General features: G+C 40.6%; 3 protein-coding genes and 1 non-coding gene across 4 annotated transcripts; all 4 read right to left on the reverse strand.

Annotated features, from left to right (window-relative positions):
* Positions 1-949: 949 nt before the first annotated feature.
* TRNAC-GCA lies at positions 950-1,021 on the reverse strand. The gene has a single exon. It is a non-coding gene; the product is annotated as a tRNA-Cys (tRNA).
* Positions 1,022-1,702: 681 nt separating this feature from the next.
* LOC106438083 (pentatricopeptide repeat-containing protein At2g39620) lies at positions 1,703-4,596 on the reverse strand. Its single transcript, XM_013879135.3, has one exon. The coding sequence runs from the start codon at positions 4,357-4,359 to the stop codon at positions 1,846-1,848; it is 2,514 nt and encodes an 837-aa protein (XP_013734589.2). The 5' UTR covers positions 4,360-4,596; the 3' UTR covers positions 1,703-1,845.
* A 149-nt stretch (positions 4,597-4,745) lies between these two features.
* LOC106420800 (dolichyl-phosphate beta-glucosyltransferase-like) lies at positions 4,746-7,199 on the reverse strand. Its single transcript, XM_013861650.3, has 10 exons — positions 7,039-7,199; positions 6,907-6,955; positions 6,456-6,562; positions 6,282-6,327; positions 5,955-6,089; positions 5,756-5,845; positions 5,542-5,673; positions 5,382-5,465; positions 5,233-5,297; positions 4,746-5,159 (listed from the first exon to the last, which is right to left on the reverse strand). Exons 1-10 carry the CDS (start codon positions 7,149-7,151, stop codon positions 4,970-4,972), a joined length of 1,011 nt encoding a protein of 336 aa, XP_013717104.2. The 5' UTR covers positions 7,152-7,199; the 3' UTR covers positions 4,746-4,969.
* Positions 7,200-11,802: 4,603 nt separating this feature from the next.
* Positions 11,803-14,662, reverse strand: LOC106438080. Its single transcript, XM_048775757.1, has 3 exons — positions 13,948-14,662; positions 12,612-12,828; positions 11,803-12,533 (listed from the first exon to the last, which is right to left on the reverse strand). Exons 1-3 carry the CDS (start codon positions 14,164-14,166, stop codon positions 12,064-12,066), a joined length of 906 nt encoding a protein of 301 aa, XP_048631714.1. The 5' UTR covers positions 14,167-14,662; the 3' UTR covers positions 11,803-12,063.
* Positions 14,663-19,206: the final 4,544 nt, after the last annotated feature.

Raw genomic sequence — 19,206 nt, forward strand, 5'->3', positions numbered from 1 at the left:
CAGTATTGCATTATTTGCATATATAATGTCTCTAACAGTTGCCAAAAAGATTTGTAATAGCACAAAAAGATCGTGTTATTAAAGTTTACTAAACAAAAAACAGTTTGGGTTCCAACAAATTTTTGTTTTTGTGCTCACTGTTAATATGGTTGATGTGAGGTAGTTGAAATTGGTCGATAAGTATATTGTTTCGTCATAAGTTCTAGAGACGGTGGTTGTTCGAATATCGTTGTCTTCGAAATTACATACATTTCATATATTCGTTTTCCAACCAAACCATACATATATCCCGAGAATACCGTTTTGATTATATACTTTTCTGTTATAAGTCAAAGTTAAACAAAGAAACCTTAACTAATACTAAATTTATACTAACATTAATCAATAGTTTGCACCCAAAAAAAAACATTAATCAATAGTTACGTATAATAACTCTTATAATAAACGAAGAAAGAAGAAGTAAAAACTGTATTTAAAAAATCTTGGAAAGATGTGCATGTTGATTGGTGTGCCGTGAAGAATTGCAACAAATAGCTGTCATCGTTTCTTACCATTCTCGCTGTCGAAAGCCTAGAAGAGGCAAGCAAGGTGCGGGTGATGACAGAGAAGGGTGTTACTACATGTGAGACTAGAAGTACTCAGTGGGGGCAGGGCAAGTATCATTGAGGCAGTATGGAGAGAGACTCATGTTCTGCCAGTGCATTTGATCTTGCTCACTTTTTGTTAAAAATGTCACAGCTTTTCTAGATCTTTAGCAAAACTCCACACATGTTTGATTAAAGAAAAAGACTAAATGAGATAGTAATGTTTTTGAAAAGTGAACCAATGAGAGAATAAATAGAACAAGAAGATGAACCCATAATATAATGTCACTTATTGCATGAATGCTCTCTTCGGCCCAGTAATTACGAAGCCCATTGGAAAACAAATATAATATTAAACAAAAATAAGGGCCCAACCGGGTTCGAACCGGTGACCTATTGATCTGCAGTCAATTGCTCTACCACTGAGCTATGGACCCTTGAGCTCTAAGAACGTACTCTAAATCTTAAATTCATAAAAGCGTAGCAGGCTGAGCTAACCTCGACAAGGAGATTAACTGCTGCTCAGGTATCCGTCGACCCGATTCAGGAGAAGATGAGGAAGCACAGTAATACGTAAAATTTTAATTTTGTAATAATATTTCAAAAGTTTATTTTACTCTTCTAAGTAACAGTGCTCGGTTTTCCCGTAAGGAACACTTTTCTATTTTTTCTAAAATCAAAACAATGTCGTTTTACCTCGATTGACTAATTTATATTAGACTATGTGCAATAGAATGTTGAAATAATAATTTTAACATTTCACTAGATGCAATGGTTGGTTTACTTATAAATTTAAAATGAGTTGGCATTCAACATGTTGAATTATTCGTGTAAACCTAAAGATTGCCCAAAGGATTTACTAAGTACTAAAATTATTAAAGAAATGAATAATGTTGTACAATGATGCTCTTAGAACCCATCAACCAATAACCATTTAATTTAAAAATTGTAATAATCGTTACAAATTACAAATTACAAATTAATCTCCAACTACCCCTAAATGATGTTTGCTATTTTCTTTTTCTTTTTTCTTTTTCTTTCTTTATAAAATGTTTCTTTTTAGAGTCTATGGAGAATATATATATATATCTGTTCCGGCTTAGTTTCCCTTTTCTGAGTTATATAAAACTTCAGTTGATATTCGATATAGTTCCAGAGAAAAAAAACTGTTTCTCAGTTTGTAATTATGTATACAGACTATATACACAGTTTAAAATCTTCATGATCTAGAAAAGTATCTCAATAATACGAGTGGGCACATTTAAACTTGGATCCAGCTACAAGCAGGAAGCTTCTTGATTCTTGATCCATCATTAGTATCTCCTCCTAATCTCAGTTCTTGACCATAATGGGAAGGATTAAGTGGTTCAAGCTTCACCAGCTGACACAATGCAGCATTACTTAACCACAAGTTACAATGCATTCTTGAACAACTCAATAGAGCTCCCCACACTCCTACACTTGCTTTCACTCTCATTCTCCTCACCATTTCCACTGCTTCACCAAACAAACCAGCCTTCCCCAAAAGATCAACCATACACGCGTGATGTTCAACTTCTGCTTCGATCTCGTGTCTCTCTTCCATGTCCTTGAACACTCGTTTTCCTTCTTCAACTAACCCTGCGTGTCTACAAGCTGAGAGAACGCTGAGGAAAGGAACAGAGTCTAGTCTAAGTTCGTTTTCTTGCATCAACAAGAAGAGCGAGACGGCAGAGCTAGCTAAACCGTTGACTGCGTAAGCGGATAGCATAGTGTTCCACGAAGCCATATCTTTGTTTCTTATCTCAACAAAACATCTCTCGGAAGATTCAATCATTCCACATTTCGCATACATATCAAGTAGACTGTTTCCTACGGCCGTGTGGGAAGAGTATCCTAACCTGATGAGCCTGGCGTGAACACACATTCCAACTCTCAAGGCTGCTAACTGTGCTGCGGCGTGTAAGATGTTAACATATGTGACTATATTTGGCTGAAAATTCCCATTCTTCATCTGACGAAAAGCGGCAATAGCTTCTTCAGCTTGGCCGTCGATTAAGTACCCATTCATCATTATATTCCAAGATACAGTACTTTTCTCGAATCCACACTTGTCAAACAAGGATTTTGCTGCAGCAAGGGCGTGACATTTGGTGAACATGTCGAGCAGAGCATGTGCCACGTGACATTCTGAATCGAACCCATGCTTTATAGTTTGCCCGTAGACACAAGAACCTCGATCATAGTCGCTAAAGAGTGCACACGTTTGAAGCAAACCCACCATAGTTCCTGAGTCTGGGCGTACTCCATGTAACTTCATCTTATTGTACAAATCAAATGCTTTACAGGCATCACCAATCTGGGTATACCCTTGCGCTAGAGCGTTGAAAGCTACAGCATCTTTAGTTGGCAGTCTTTCAAAAGCTTTGAGCGCAGATGAAAAGAGACCGCTTTTGGCATACATTGAGATGATGGCTGTGGCTGTCGCTAACTCAGAGTCAATATCAGCCTTTACAGCATAGCAATGTATGCTTTTGCCTAATCTAGAGGCGGGTATCCCTGCACAAGCCGGAAGCACACTTGTCAAAGCCACACCATTAGGTTTTACGTCTGTTTTCAGCATATCCCTGAACAAAGTGAGAGCATCATCGTGATGACCTGCTAGCTCAAACGAAGCAATCATTGCAGACAAAGTAACGACATCTCTATCTTTAATATTTGTGAACAGCTGTTCCGCTATCTCCAACTCACCACATTTGGAGTACATACTCACAAGAGAAGTTGCAACGGAGACCTCATCCATCATCCTTTGCTGTACTACGTATTCATGAATTGCAATCCCCTTCTCTAAGTCCCCTATATACGCAGCAGCTTGAAGAGCACTAACTACAGCTACCTTACTCACTCTAACATCATAGCTCCTCATGACCTCAAACAAATTCAATACCTTAGTGAAGCACCCATTATGCGCGTAACCTGCCATCATTGTACCCCAAGAAGAGCCATCCTTGCTCCACACGTCTTCAAAAACACACTCAGCAGCATCTAAATCCGCGCATTTGCAGTACATGTCGATCAAGCCACTAGAGAAACAAGATGCAAAACCTTTCCTAACCACAAATCCGTGAAGACATCTACACACATCCTTACTCCCTATCTTCGAAACCGCAGGGATCAGATTGTACAAACTCACATGATTAATCTCAACACCACTCAAACACATATCACGAAACAACCGCCAAGCTTCACCAAAACACCCATTCTGAACCAACCCAGAAACCATAATGTTCCAACTAACAGTATCCCTCTCAGGCATTTCATCGAACATCTCTCTTGCACTAACCAAGTCTCCACCTTTACAGTACATCTCAACAAGAGCAGTCCCTATATAAACATCAGACTCAAAACCCATCTCGGAAACCAACTCATGTATCCCTAAACCTCTCTCCAAGTCCGAAGCTCCGGTGCAAGCTTTCAAAGCGAAGGACAAACTGTACTTGTCGGGAACAATACCTTTCTCCTCTGACATGTAGCGGAACAACTCGAGGGCTTCTCTGTGCAAACCGGCTCTCGTGTACCCTCTGATCATCGAGTTACACAGAACGACACCTGGGTATTGAACTGAATCGAATACGGTGCGAGAAAGGTTTGGTCTTTGGAAGAGAGAGTAAGCGTTTATTAGCTGGTTATGGGGTTTGAGGCCTGAGACTGTTAATTTTCCGTGGACTTGGAGGAGACATCGGAGGCTTTTACATTCCCGGAGCATAAGGAGGAGCGCGGTTGAGGTAAGTGGCATTTCACCGGCGACGATGATGCAATAACTGATTTTTGGCGGTTTAAAGGCAAGATGCGGTTCGGTTCGTTGGTTGGTTGGGTGGGTAGTTCGGTTTTCGGTAAGTATATGCCGTATAGAACCGAAAGCAAATTTGATTCACTATTCGGTTTAATTTGATTTTTGAAAGCTATACAGAATTTAATCTAGATTTTTTATTTCGGTTAACTTTTGGTATAAATTAATCAAAATTTGGACAGTTTTGGATTTTTTTGTTTAGTTCAGATTAAAATTTTAAATGGTTTGGTTAGTTCAGTCAATCTAATTAAAATTGATATGATTTGGAAGGACGAAATTCTTCTAATTCATACCATGAAAATGTAAAACTCAAGCAGATTATGAGAGCATAGTAATTGAAACGTTAAGTTATTACCAACATCAAAAATCTAGAGCTGTAGTAGTGTCGTCATATGATATCTTGTTAAGGTTATGATTCTTACATCTAATGAAAGATAGATTCAACCAAACTTTCTATAGCCTTTGCCTTTCCTTGCTTTGATCAGAAGACATCAAAAGTAATAGCCTCTCTGCAGTAAACTGCTCTCTATGTATATTGTTCGATGTGTCTGTCTTCTCATACGTGATGGATCTTCCACATACCAGTTCTGTATCCTGCAGACATTAAAGCAAGCTCCCAAAGCATGTTGGGAATGCTCAGCAGACTGACTTTAGACCCGGGGATTTCAGACCAGTTCACAGAGATCTCAAGCATTGGAATGTTAAAACGTTTGCACAAGAACACCAACTCAACATCAAAGCACCACCTGCGTCAGAGACAGGGATGCTCTTATCGATTGCTTCTACTGCTATTATATCATCATCAAGAATTGTAAATACCTTTTCAGATGGACGTTTGTGAAAAGTCTTCTAGCAGCAGCTCTAGTAAACATCTTGAACCCACACTGCATACAAACATGTCTCCATAAAAAAACAGAGCAATTACATTGACTAGAAGCAAACAGTAAATGAGATTAAAAAAAACTAACCTGTGTATCTCGAATTCCAGAACCAGCAGCCAACAGAACTACAAGATGGAAACCCTTCATCAAAAAGTTGCGATACCACTTCCTCTGAAATTGACAAACTGAAGTCAATCAGCACATGCATCCAAGAAACATATGTACATAGACGTATCTAGAACTTAACTGTAGCAAGGGCTTTCTCCTCGAGGTGAGCACGAGAACCAAACGCGGAAACTTGCACATCACCTATTTTGAAAGCCACATTCTTTAGTGCTGGATCTCTGATTGAACTTTCTTCTCTGGCCACTGCATGAATCTGAGAGGCTATAGGAGGTCAGGACATCTGTAACACAGATACTAAAATGTCTGAAACTTGGAGAGTCAAAACGTAGACAAACCTGATTTTCAAGTTTTTCAAGGTCTGTAACTTTAGTTGCTCCATCAGCATCCAGCATGAGAAGTAGTTCACCACGCGAATGCATCATTCCCTATTTAATGCTTTCATAAAAGGTAGAAAGCTTCGGTTATGTTCTTTTTCTCTACGGTGAAATGGTAAGTTAGATAGAGTTGCATGCGACTACTACGAGATGAACTCACTGTTCTTATAGCTTCTCCTTTCCCTTGATTCTTCCCAAGGGGTATAAACCTTATGTTGTCAACTGTATGCTTTTTGACGAAATCAAAAGCCACTCTTTTTGTTCCATCCACACTTCCATCATCAACAATCACCACCTACAAAAGAGAAAACGATGCAGATTAATTGAGTGATTCAGTATGATATCGACATACTAGCAAGGTGAATTAATTAAACCGACAAAAAACTTGATAAGTTCATTCATATTCACCATCACAAAGGCCATATATAATATGTTGTGAATCAACCTTAATGGACTGGAAAAAGAGATGAAACAAGAAACTATTTACCTCATAAGAAAAACTCTTATCCCGTGATGCACGACCTTGAAGGTAACTGCAAATCATATGAGAAGCATAAATATTAGACTTGTGCGGTTTTGCAAGAGAAGCAAACTTCTCACGAATTGGAACTAAGTTCTGTCAAGAGAGAGTTTGTAAGGAAGTGAAAGTAAATTAACTTACTCCATTGTCTCCTCAAGAGCAGCAGGAAGTCTCTGCTCTTCGTTAAAAGCTGGAACTATTAATGACAGATACTTCTCCGCAGGGTCGGAGATATGAGGGCAGGGAACCTGATGATAGAAAAGCTGCTTAAAATCTACATTCACAACCAGAGGAGACGCGGTTCTCTCTACAAACAGCTGAATCTAAAAGCTTCACCACTCCATACAGTGTAAAAAGAAAAAAAAGAGAGCTAATTTCCGACACAACTGCTTTAGACCAAACTCCTACATAATCTCAAATTTCGACACAACTGCTTTAGACCAAACTCCTACATAATCTCAAAGCTATCTTCTTAAAGACTCTACAGAAACAAGAAACAAGTGTCCAAATCGCCGATGCAAGATCTCAGTTCCATTAACTGTAACAATCGTTCTTAGCCACACACACACACAGTCAATAACAGACGAGATACCTGCTTTAAGGTTGTCGGATCCTCGAGTGTAGTCACGGTCTCCACAGAACTGGTGATTATATATAAACAAATCAAAAATCAGAATCCAGGATAAGATACAAGTTATAGAAGAAATGGAGTAAGAAAACGTACACGTTACTGTGTCTCCTTCTCCAAGCTTCAAAGACGACGACGGAGATGAATCCCCATAAGACGATCAGCAGCAGAGAGAGGCCAAGTTCCGCAACTGTTAACAGAGACTCCATTGCCGGTGCTCCCCAAATTTTCAGATCTGTTTTGCCTCACGAATCGTAATGTCAAATGGGTGGGTTATAAATGGGTGGCCCGTGTCCAAATAGATATGGACCGAAATGGACAAGCCCATATTGAACCATAAATAATTTTTGTCCAAATGGGTGAACCCAAATACATCTATGACCAAATTTGGGCTTAACCAGTTGGACAATGGGCAGCCCAATAAGGTTAAATGTCTAGGGTTAGGAAATTAGGGGAAAACACGATTTCTTTTTTTTTTTTCTCGTCTCCTGCGATTCTTCTTCTTCTCCTGCGATTCTTCTTCTCCTTCTTCGATTTTCCTTCTCCTTCTTCGAGTCCTCTTCGCTCTTCTTCGATTCTTCTTCGCTGTCTCTGATTTCGTCATCTCTCGAGGTTTGATTTTGTCATCTTTGAACTGTTTATGTGTGATTTGTGTTATGGCTTTTCATTTTTAGCTACAGATTCGATGGATTAGTGATTTGTGTTATGTGTTAGACTCAGGTTCGCCCGTGATGATATCTGAGGGTTCTCCATTAGCCACACGTTCAATATAAGGCTTAACATCTTCGTAGGTAATTGTTAAAGTCATCTGCTTTAGAGTGTTTCGAGAATGGGTTGTTACCTGTTGTAATCAGAGAGATTGTTGATTGAATCGGATCTGTCTTTTGGGTTTTGTAAAGTTCTTACCTTTATGATTTGGGCATTGTTTAAAACCTACGGTAATCGTTAAAGTCATCTGCTTTCTATTGTGTTATGTGTTAATGATTGAGTTTAGCCTTTAGTAGATCATGTCAATTTTTTTTCTCTTTGTTTGGTTAGGTGGTGGAAAATCATCTAGTTTGAAGCTGCTATTGTTGTTGCTGTTGTTGATGTTGCACCTCCCCTTCCCTATTGCATTTGATTGACAAATTCAAGTCAAGGTGAGTCCTCTTGTTGCTGCTTAAATCTATAGTTTCAGAACGTATTTTATATGATGTGTTCTTTTTGACAACATTAGTGCTGTTAAATAATAAATAATATTTCTTGCTTTCAACTTGAGCGACGCACCTAGGCAACTTGATATATTTTGGTATAAGACAAATGAGAGAGATGGTTTGGTGGCATAAAAAATACGTGGGTTTCAACTTAAGCACCCAGGAAACTTGATATATTTTTTTATAAGAAAAATGAGAGAGAAGGTTGGTGGTTTAAAGAAAAATACGTGGGCTTCAACTTGAGCTATGTCTTTTATGAAAGTATCAATAGCAAGTAGACAGGTTGAATTTGCGAGACCAAGAATATTAAATATTTTCTCTTGTTTTCTTGTGTAGATGAATGCAGATACTTTGAACCTGAACGATGATGACTATTTGAGTGTTGAAGATATGATGGCTGAGAATGAAGATGACCAGAATGCACAAGCTGATTCTGTAACGAGTGCTGCTCAGGCTAGAGGTAACAAACGTAGGCACTCGGTATGTTGGAAGAACTTTACAATTATAGGAGATAAGTTGTCTGATGGTAGTCATAACATTAAGTGCAATCATTGCCATGAGCTCTACAACATAGATCTAGGTAGGAATGGAACTAGTACTTTGCTTAGGCATTCGAGACGGTGTTCAAAGACTCCTGGATCTACACCTGGTAGTAATAGAAAGCTGGATATGATGGTCTTCCGTGAGATGATGGCTATTGCTATAGTAGAGCATAATCTGCCTTATGCATTTGTCGAATATAGAAGGGTGAGAGATGCTCTTGCTTATGCGAATTCAAGTATTGAATTTTGGAGTAGGAACACGGCTGTGTCTGATGTGCTTAGGATTTTTGAGAAGGAGAAAGCCAATCTTAGGAAGGTGTTGACTGAAGTTCCTGGTAGGATCAGCTTCACTACTGATCTTTGGAGAGCGATCACGGTAGAGGGATATTTGTGTCTGACAGCTCACTATCTTGATGCAAACTGGAAGCTACACGCGAAGATAGTTTCATTCTGTGCGTTTCCTCCTCCTCACACTGGTGCAAGCATTGCTATGAAGTTAATGGAGATACTGAAAGAGTGGGGCTTAGATAAGAAAGTGTTTACTGTAACGGTGGACAACGCTACTTCAAATGATAATATGCAAGGGTTTCTAAAGAGACAGCTTCGCAGGGATTTGGTATGTAATGGTGAATTCCTGCATATAAGATGCGTGGCACATATCTTGAACCTGATTGTTCAAGATGGCTTGTCAGTGATTGGTGAAGCTCTAGAGAAGATTAGGGACAGTGTGAAGTTTGTAAAAGGTTCAGAGTCTAGGGAAAAGATGTTTGAAGCTTGTGTGGAAACCGTTGGGATTCAGAATAAGAACAATGCTAGTCTTATTTTGGATGTGGCAACGAGGTGGAACTCGACATTCTTAATGTTGTCTAGAGCTATTGACTTTAAGGATGCATTGCGTAATCTTTCTGAAGTTGAGCCAAGCTACAAGTGTTTTCCTTCAGATTTGGAATGGTCAAGAGGAGCACTCATCAGTGAGTTCTTGTCTCCATTTTCTGAGATGACAAACCTGATTTCAGGCTCCTCTTACCCTACTGCGAACTTGTATTTTATGCAAGTGTGGAAAATAGAGAGTTGGCTGAGACATCATGCGACTTCAGAAGATGATACAATACGTGAGATGGTGAAGATCATGAAGCTAAAATTCGACAAGTACTGGGATGACTACAGTGATATACTTGCAATTGCTGCAGTCTTGGATCCAAGGTTGAAGTTCAAGTGCTTAGAGTATTGTTATACCACTCTAAACCCGTCAACAAGCAAGGCTAAGATGGATCATATCCGTAAGAAGATGGAGAAGCTATTTGGAGTGTATAAGAAGAGTACTAAGACCAGTACTGCAACCACTTCAGAAACCACAATGGAGAATAGTCTTCCTGCTGGTTATGGGGTAAGTAGTCAAGCTATAGTCACTGGTTTTTAATTACCTAAAGTTCTAAGCTTAGTTGATTCTGTTATGAGTAGATTCTAAGCTTAGTTGATTCTGTTTGGTACTTGGTTTGCTATTAATCACCTTTTTAATGTTTATACTGCAGGGATTTTATGCATTCATTACTCAAAATGCAGGAGAAGGAAAATCAGCTTTAGACGTTTACTTGGCTGAACCGGCCATGGATATGGTTGCCTTTCCGCAACTAGATGTCTTGGAATATTGGAAAAACAATAAAGCTCGGTTTAAGGAGTTGTCTCGTATGGCGTGTGATGTTCTTTGTATCCCCATTACAACTGTATCTTCAGAGTCTTCTTTTAGTGCTGGAAGCCGGGTCCTTACCAAGTACAGGAGCCGACTACTACCATCCAATGTACAAGCTCTCATCTGTACAAGAAACTGGCTACGCGGCTTTGAACCGATGAGTAAGTCGTCTCATCTGTACAAGCTCTCATCTGTTAGGGGACTACTGATTTTGATAGCTAACAATGATATCTGTACAAGCTCGGTTTTAGGGCAGTAGGGTTGTTCTCTGCAGACACTTGTTATGTCTTGTGTGAATCATTTGTTTAAGTAGAGTCGCTCTCCTTGGAACACTGATATTCAATTAGCTTGTTTGGTTTTATTGCTCAGCTTTATTGCTTGACAGTTTAAGTAGAGTCGCTCTCATTTGTTTAAGTAAAGTCATTTTTTGTTATATTATATATGATATGGTCATCATCGATTCTTGACTTTTTGTTGATATCATTATATGTTAGGTGATTCTGAAGATGAAAATGAAGAAAATGAAGGTGAATATGAAGAAGAAGAACAAGAACAAGAAGATGGTGGAAGAAAGAAGAAGAAGGTGGTGACCAAGTGAAGAAATGAAACTCTCTTTGTTATAAAACAATATTGTGACTTGTGAACTTGTGATTTGTGAACTTATGTATTTTCACTTTTCATTGTTGTGTGAACTTGTGTGTTTTTTTATCACTTTGAACTTATCTTGTGACCTTATCTTGTGTGTTTTCTTTTATAACTTTGAACTTATCTTGTGTTTTTTATAATTTTGAAACATGAAATTTAAAACATAAAGATTAAGTATATCATATTTATAAATCTTTTGAAATGTATCTAGCATCTTTAAAATTGAAAAATTAAGAATCTTTGCATCATTAGAACTGAAATTATGTTTTTTACATTAAGTGGGCATATGGGCCCGTCCATGGATAACCCAACAAATCATGGGCTTATTTGGTTATGGTCTCATTTGGACATGGTTCTATTTGGGCTTCGACCAAAAATGTCCAGCAAAAAATGAAGCCCATTCGGACACACCCAAACCCGCCCAACCCGCCCATTTGACATCTCTACTCACGATGGAGAGAGAGAGAAGAAGAAGGGAGATGGAATGAATCCGTGAAGAATAAGCAAAGAAAGCTAAAGTTTTATTGATTTAATCCGTGATGTGATGAGTGTAAAGGATTTTGATTTGATTGACTGATTGTGAAGATTAGATAATTCAAACCCCAATTCGATTTTTGACTTTTGAGGTTAAAGACATTTTGGTCGGTTCTGTTTTAAGCAATGTCTTCTTTCTTAACCGGATTAAACCGAAAACACGTCCATTTAACCGTATTGAACTTGAAAAACCAAGTGCTTTAACATTTGTGATAGTCATTATTGTTAGCCTGTTCAGAAAAAGATCACAACCGTGAAAGTTACGAACAAACTCTCTCAAATACAAAATCATACAACTGTGGAAAAACATAAAAGGTACCTGAACGTGTTATTTTGTATATTATCCTCTTTGTATAAAGCCTAAACCTTGGCTACTATTGTGTAAACCCCCATATAAGAAAAAAAGACCCAGCCGCAACAACAAACAAAAAAAAAAAACAAATATTACACTCAGAAAAATTGACTCAAACAGAGCAAAATTCTTTGGCCTCATCGATAGCCACATTTGTACAAACACTCAAGGAGCCCCATGAATTCTCATCCTGTCGCGGCTCTTCTTCTTCTTCACGAATCTCTCTGCCTCTTGTTCGGCATGGAGAGCAAACTGAAGCCTCTTTAGATTCTCAGCACACTGTCTGTGCAGTCCCGGTGAGAACATTCCTGGACCTTCTTGATTGATCGGTCCAAGATGGCGCTTGTACGGTGAAAGCCACTTGGATTGCAGGTAGTTCAGCGATCTCCATGGAGGCAACGGCATTGAGTTCTGCTTTAAGGAGTATTTAGCCGCGTCGACCATTACTTGGAGGAACTGGTTTAGTCTTGCAACCGTTCCTACGTAGACCACTGGGAGTGATTCCATTATCCGCTGGTATGAATCCACAGCTCTAGCGATTTCGAAGTGACTTCTGAAATCAATGTCGATGATCAAACGGTCGTCTTGGCCAACAGGAGTGTCACTCAATATGATGTCTATGTATTCGTTGTCTCCTGAGAAAACAGCAAATCACATCAATCTTCTGTATTAAAATTGTGTAAAAGGCAGAGTTTAGAGGTGGAAACACTTACCACCAGGAACTTTGCCAGTGCCTTGCCATCTTGCTGAACAAACAGCAGCGTTATATCCGGAAAGGCGTAAGAGCTTTGCGAGATAAAACCTGATGCAACTGGCGTTACATGTACCGGACTTCACAGAGTGGAGATCTTTCTCTTTAATAGAAAGCATCAGGGTCCGAACCGCGGAGAGAACCTCGGTTTCGTGCTGAGGCATTGAGTACTTGAGAAACTGCAGGCAACAGACAACGAAATTTTAAATTAACAAAAAGACTTCAACCTTCCGTAGAAATCGAAATACTTGGGTCTCAAAAATGTGAAATGAAGTATGCTTCCTACAGAATATAGCAACTCTATACAGAAAAGCTACCATTCTAAGATAATCTCTGAAATACAGCAGTAGAAGACAGCACGAGAGTACTTGCAACCATTGGAATGTGATTAGCAACTATCTACAACAGATACCATAGTAACAAAACTGTATCTAAAGGCATCATAATAAACCATGTTTAAGCTCAAAACTATATACACTCTACTAATTTATGAAAGTGCTTTCAACCTTTAGAAGAAACTGAATACTTGGGTCACAAAAATGTGATGTTTCCTACAGAATATAGCAACTCTGAACAAAAATGCTACCTCTCTAACCAATCTATGAAATAATTTATCATGAGTGACAAACAGGAACATAAATACACAGCAGTAGACATAGCATGAGAGAGCACACCAGCAACAATTCTATATGAATGTGATTACCATTTTAGTTCTTTGCAATAATTTTATTCCGAGTGCCAAACAAGAACATAATAAGCAGCAGAAGACATAGCATGAGAGAGAACAGTAGCAACAATTCTCTATGCAAATGTTTTCCATTGGAAGGTAGTTAGCAACTATGTACGGATACAATTATAACAACCCCATAATGCTCTTTATCGATACTTTTATTCCTAGTGCAAATAAGAACATTAGAAGCAGCAGCATAAGAGATAAGCCTCGGTTGTTTCGATCAGTGACAACTATCTTTATGCAAAATGCTCACAATTGGAATGTGATTAGCAACTATTCTAAGAAATCATTGATGTTCTACGCAACACAATTTATTCAGAGTGGCAAACAAGAACACTATAGGAAGCAGCATACCAAAAAACAAAACCACGCAAATCTAAAGGCATCGTACAAAACCATGATCAAGCACTATAAAAAAATAGTTTACCATTTCTATTAGCTAGCCTCTGCTATTCAATATTACGAGCAACGATGAACTAATTAGGGAAACTCATCAACTAAACGATCCCAATTCATACATGAACATTTGTAGCCAATATAATGAATCAAATCGCCTCTACGGTACCTGAATCTTATCGGAAAGGTAAGAAGGATCCGGGAATCCCGAATCGCTGTCGCTGCTACACCACGAATCACCACCACCACCGCCGCCGCCGCTTCCACCACCTCCCGTCTCGAGAAAATCCGTAACCATAAGGCCTAGGTCACATTCACCGTCGAGGCTGGAGTCTCTCCCTCGCTCCCACCACTCCTCCGCCGGAACAACCCTCAAGTCCATCCCCATCGTAACCTAAATCGAGAGCCAACGAAGAAGAAGAAGCTTGGCGAAAATTTAAAGGATTCGAATAAAATGGAAAAATAGAAAGGAGGTTGAATTGACTCTCGGCACAGAAAACGCGTTTCGTCCTCTTCTCACGAGTCTTGTGTGATTGATTGATTGTTTATATACAAATCGTAGAGAGAGAGAGAGAGAGAGAGAGCTTGAAGGTAGAAAAGACCAGGAAGATAGGCGGAAAGGAAGATGAAGCCAAGGTGGGTAAATATAATACCACTACACGTGTCTTAATGACGCTAATGCCCTTACCGGATTAATTTTATTACCATTTGAGCTCGTTTTTTCTAGTTGTAACGAACCCAAGGTTATTAACAGAAACAAAAATGAACGTGGACAGGCTAGCGCCTAGGGTTATATTCGTAACGAACTGCGGAAGTTATTTTAACAGCGCCCGAGGTTAAAAGGGTAAACCGGTAACTGGAAGTAGCTGGAGCGTAGCGGACAATCTAGAAGAAACTAAAGGGTTTGGCTTGGGGACGAAGTTTAAAGGCGTCTTTATAAACGTTCTTAATTAAGCTGACACGGACTAATTTTATATTAATTAATTAATACCATAATCATCTTACATTCTCGAAAACAAAATTGACCAAATAAGATTGACCTCTAATTGCTTCTTGAAATTGGCACATGCTTTAACTACACAACTCATTTTCAAAAAATTGAAAACTAATAAAACATAAAATAAATAATATATATATATATGAGAAATAATTAAAAAAAACATCTTAATGGGCTTTACTTTCACTACAGTTGGGCCTTATGTGATATTTACTTGCGACCATCCGAACCAAATTGTTAAACATCCATTCATGTCTACACAAATCCAACCTTGGGCCATGTACGACCAAACTTTTTGACCTATATGTGCTCATAACTTTCCTCCTCTTTTCCATTCTTGATCATTTAAGGATGGACAAGTAATCTTCACTATCTGATTTAAACAGTACACTTAAGTTTTAATATGTTTTGCAAAAACTCTTTTATATTTGGCACTTGGAAGTGTGCGTAACACAACTCTGTTATATGAAACAGAGACGGTAAAAGAGAAGAAGGAGGATGTAGTGGGCCGAGTTCACACACATGAGGGCCGAGTTCACACACATGACTTGGGCCTTAGTGTTGAGTTAAGACAAAGCCCAAGTGAGAAGGCGGTAAAAGGAAGAAGTGTTATGAGTAATTCAAACGGTCGTCTACAGAGTACGGAAGGGATGAGGTCAGCGACAGCTGGTGGTGTGGTCCTGAAGAATACGTTCAGCCCTCTTGGGCAATGCATCGAAGGGCTGTGATTACACCACTTGTATAGAGATCAGAGTGTGGCTCTAGGGTTTACAATCTTTCTTTACACTATATATATTGTAACTGAAGAACTATTGTACAGGTGAAGTGAGTTAAGAAAAGTATATTTTTCAGATCTCAAACTTTCACATGGTATCAGAGCTTTGAGAACCTTAACAGGTCGCTGTAATGGCAGATGCTCCAGTTACCTACCCTTTTCCTACAGCCCTCCATATCACTAGTTCTGTGACGTTAAAGCTCAATGAGAGTAACTATCTTCTGTGGAAGACTCAGCTTGAAGCTCTGCTTAGCAGCCAGAAGCTTCTAGGTTTTGTTACTGGTGAGGTCCCGGCTCCAGTGGAGACTATCACTACCGTCGTCAATGAAGTACCAGTCGTCTCTCCGAATCCAGCCCTTGAAGCCTGGAGGTGTTCAGATCAACTCGTTAAGTCTTGGTTGTTTGGTACTCTCACCGAAGAGGCCCTTGGGTATGTCCACAACCTCAACACAGCCCGTGATGTGTGGTTATCTTTAGCCGATAATTTCAACAAAAGTTCTGTTGCACGAGAGTTTGACTTGAGGAGAAGGCTCCAGCTGCTGTCAACTCGCGGTAAAGAGTTTCTTGTCTATTGTCGGGAGTTCCGTGCTCTCTGTGATCAACTTAGCTCCATTGGGCGCCCAGTTGAGGAGACTATGAAGATCTTTACCTTTCTCAATGGTCTCTCACGAGAATATGATCCCATCTCTACGGTTGTGCAGAGCTCAATGTCCCGCTACCCTCCTCCGACCTTTAGTGATGTTCTCTCTGAGGTCTCAGGTTTTCACACCCGTCTTCAGTCTTACGACACCCCTGCAGATGTGACTCCATTCGCTGCCTTTCAGACTCAACGCACGGGGTCCATGAGCTACCAGCGAGGCAGAGGGAATGGAGGTGGTCGCTACGGGAACAGGGGACGAGGGGGTGGCTTCAGCACTCGTGGGAGAGGCTTCTCTCAGCAAGTCAACACGTCTGGGTGGAACCAAGCTCTATCTGGCGACTCGAACCGCCCATCGTGTCAGATTTGTGGGCGTCCTGGTCACACTGCTCTTAAATGTTGGAACCGGTTTGACAATGCTTACCAAAGCACTGATATTCCAAAAGCGTTAGCTGCCATTCAGGTTTCTGATGCGACAGGTCATGAGTGGTATCCAGACTCCGCTGCAACCGCACACATCACGTCTGCGGCGTCCTCTCTTCAGAATGTCTCATCATATCATGGACCTGAGTCCGTTCTGGTAGGCAATGGCAATCAGATTCCGATCACACATGTAGGCTCCACGGTCATTACTACACCCCAAGGTAGCATTCCTCTCCTTGATGTTCTTGTGTGTCCGGGAATACAGAAATCATTACTGTCTATATCTAAGTTATGTGATGATTTCCCTTGTGGAGTGTTTTTTGATGCTAATTGGGTGTATGTGATTGATCTGCGAACTCAGAAAGTAGTGACCAAAGGACCTCGACATGAGGATCTCTATATGCTGAAGAATGTGGATTTTGTAGCGTTTTATTCCAATAGGCAGGTTGTTGCAAGTGAGTTGGTGTGGCACCGTCGGTTAGCGCATACAAATCCTCAGGTTCTTCAGTATCTCAAGAGCAGCAAGGCAATAACAACAAATAAGAGCAGCACATCCTCCATTTGTGAGACTTGCCAGATGGGGAAGAGTTCAAAGCTACCTTTCTTTACTTCTTTATCAACTTCTATGGCACCCCTTGATCGAATACATTGTGATCTTTGGGGTCCATCACCTATTGTATCGAATCAAGGATTTAAATTCTATGCCATTCTAGTGGATGATTACTCCCGCTTCTCCTGGTTGTTTCCTTTAAAAGCCAAGTCAGATTTTCATCAAGTGTTTATTGCCTTTCAAAAAATGGTTGAAACTCAGTTCGGTCTCAAAATTAAGTCCTTTCAGAGTGATGGTGGGGGAGAATTCATGAGTCATGCTTTCCGCTCTCATCTCTCCTCTAATGGAATTCATCATCAGGTCTCATGTCCCTCTACTCCTGAACAGAACGGCCTGGCAGAACGTAAACACCGCCACCTCACAGAACTCGCCTTGTCAATGTTATACTTGAGCAAGACTCCTTTCAAATACTGGGTTGAGGCTTTTTACACTGCCAATTATGTGAGCAACCTTCTCCCCTCCTCTGCTGTTGGCTTTAAGTCTCCGTTTGAGTTACTCCATAACAAGATCCCTGAGTATTCATTCCTCCGCGTTTTTGGTGCCGCTTGCTACCCTTGTTTGCGATCATATGGCCAAAACAAGTTTGATCCTAAATCCCTTCAATGTGTCTTTTTGGGTTATCATGCTCAATACAAGGGCTATAGGTGCTTGTACCCACCTACTGGAAGAATCTACATCTCGCGGCATGTTATCTTTGATGAGGATTTGTTTCCTTATGAGCAGCGATATAAAGACTATGTAGAGCCTCTCTCGACCCCCCTTCAACAAGCGTGGCAAGCTGCTCCTGTAGGTCCTACCATACTACCAACCGTGCAGCGCACTCCTTCCCGTCATCCTCCCGACCTTGGAACTCCGGTCGCACCTGCTGGTGTTGCTTCTCCCTCTGTGTCCACGACTCATGATGACTGTCTCGCTGAGGCACCTGCAACACCAGAGCTTCATCTATCTGATGATATTCCCTCTCGAGTACCTTCTCCTGAAATTCCACCGCCTCCTCGCACTCACCCAATGACTACTCGGCTGCAATGTGGCATCAGCAAACCTAACCCTCGTTATGCCCTCTTCACCCGAGTTGATGTTCCCACTATCCCAAAGACAATCACTTCAGCCTTAAAGCACCCTGGTTGGAACAACTCGATGAATGAGGAGATGGAAGCTCAGCGGCGTAATGGGACCATGTCTCTAGTTCCTCGAATGTCAGGTATGCATGTGCTTGGTAGTCGATGGATACATACGGTAAAAATGAAGGCTGATGGCTCTGTGGACAAACTCAAGTCCCGGTGGGTCGCCAAAGGGTATGAACAAGAAGAAGGGGTGGATTTCATCGATACGTATAGTCCTGTGGTCCGCACCTCCACTATCAGAGTGGTTCTTAATGTCTCTGTAGCCAAGAACTGGAAGGTGCGACAGTTCGATGTTAAAAATGCGTTTCTACATGGCGAACTCCTAGAGGATGTCTTTGTCGAACAGCCTCCTGGTTTTGTGGATCCTTCCAAACCTGATCACGTGTGTCGCCTTCACAAAGCTCTGTATGGCTTGAAGCAGGCTCCCCGAGCGTGGTTCAACAAGTTCACCTCGTTTTTGCTTGACTTTGGGTTCACCTGCAGTCCGGCCGATCCCTCTCTGTTTACCTTTCACCACAATGGCCAGACTCTTGTCTTGCTTCTTTATGTTGATGATGTTCTTCTCACGGGCACATCATCTTCTCTCATGTCCACACTGGTTACTGAGTTGAGCCGTCAGTTCTCGATGAAAGACATGGGGGAAATTCATTTTTTCCTCGGGATCCAAGCTCAGTATCATGCGCGTGGCCTGTTTCTCAGTCAAACGGCTTATGCTGAGGAGATTCTCCTTGAATCTGGAATGGCGTCGGCTAATCCCATGCCCACTCTTCTCCCGACCCGCCTTGATGCTCTGTACAAAGACACTACCTTCTTCCCCGAACCTACCTACTTTCGGAGCATCGCTGGGAAGCTCCAATACTTG

Source organism: Brassica napus, chromosome A3 (assembly GCF_020379485.1).
Source record: "Brassica napus cultivar Da-Ae chromosome A3, Da-Ae, whole genome shotgun sequence".
Classification (NCBI taxonomy): domain Eukaryota; kingdom Viridiplantae; phylum Streptophyta; class Magnoliopsida; order Brassicales; family Brassicaceae; genus Brassica; species Brassica napus.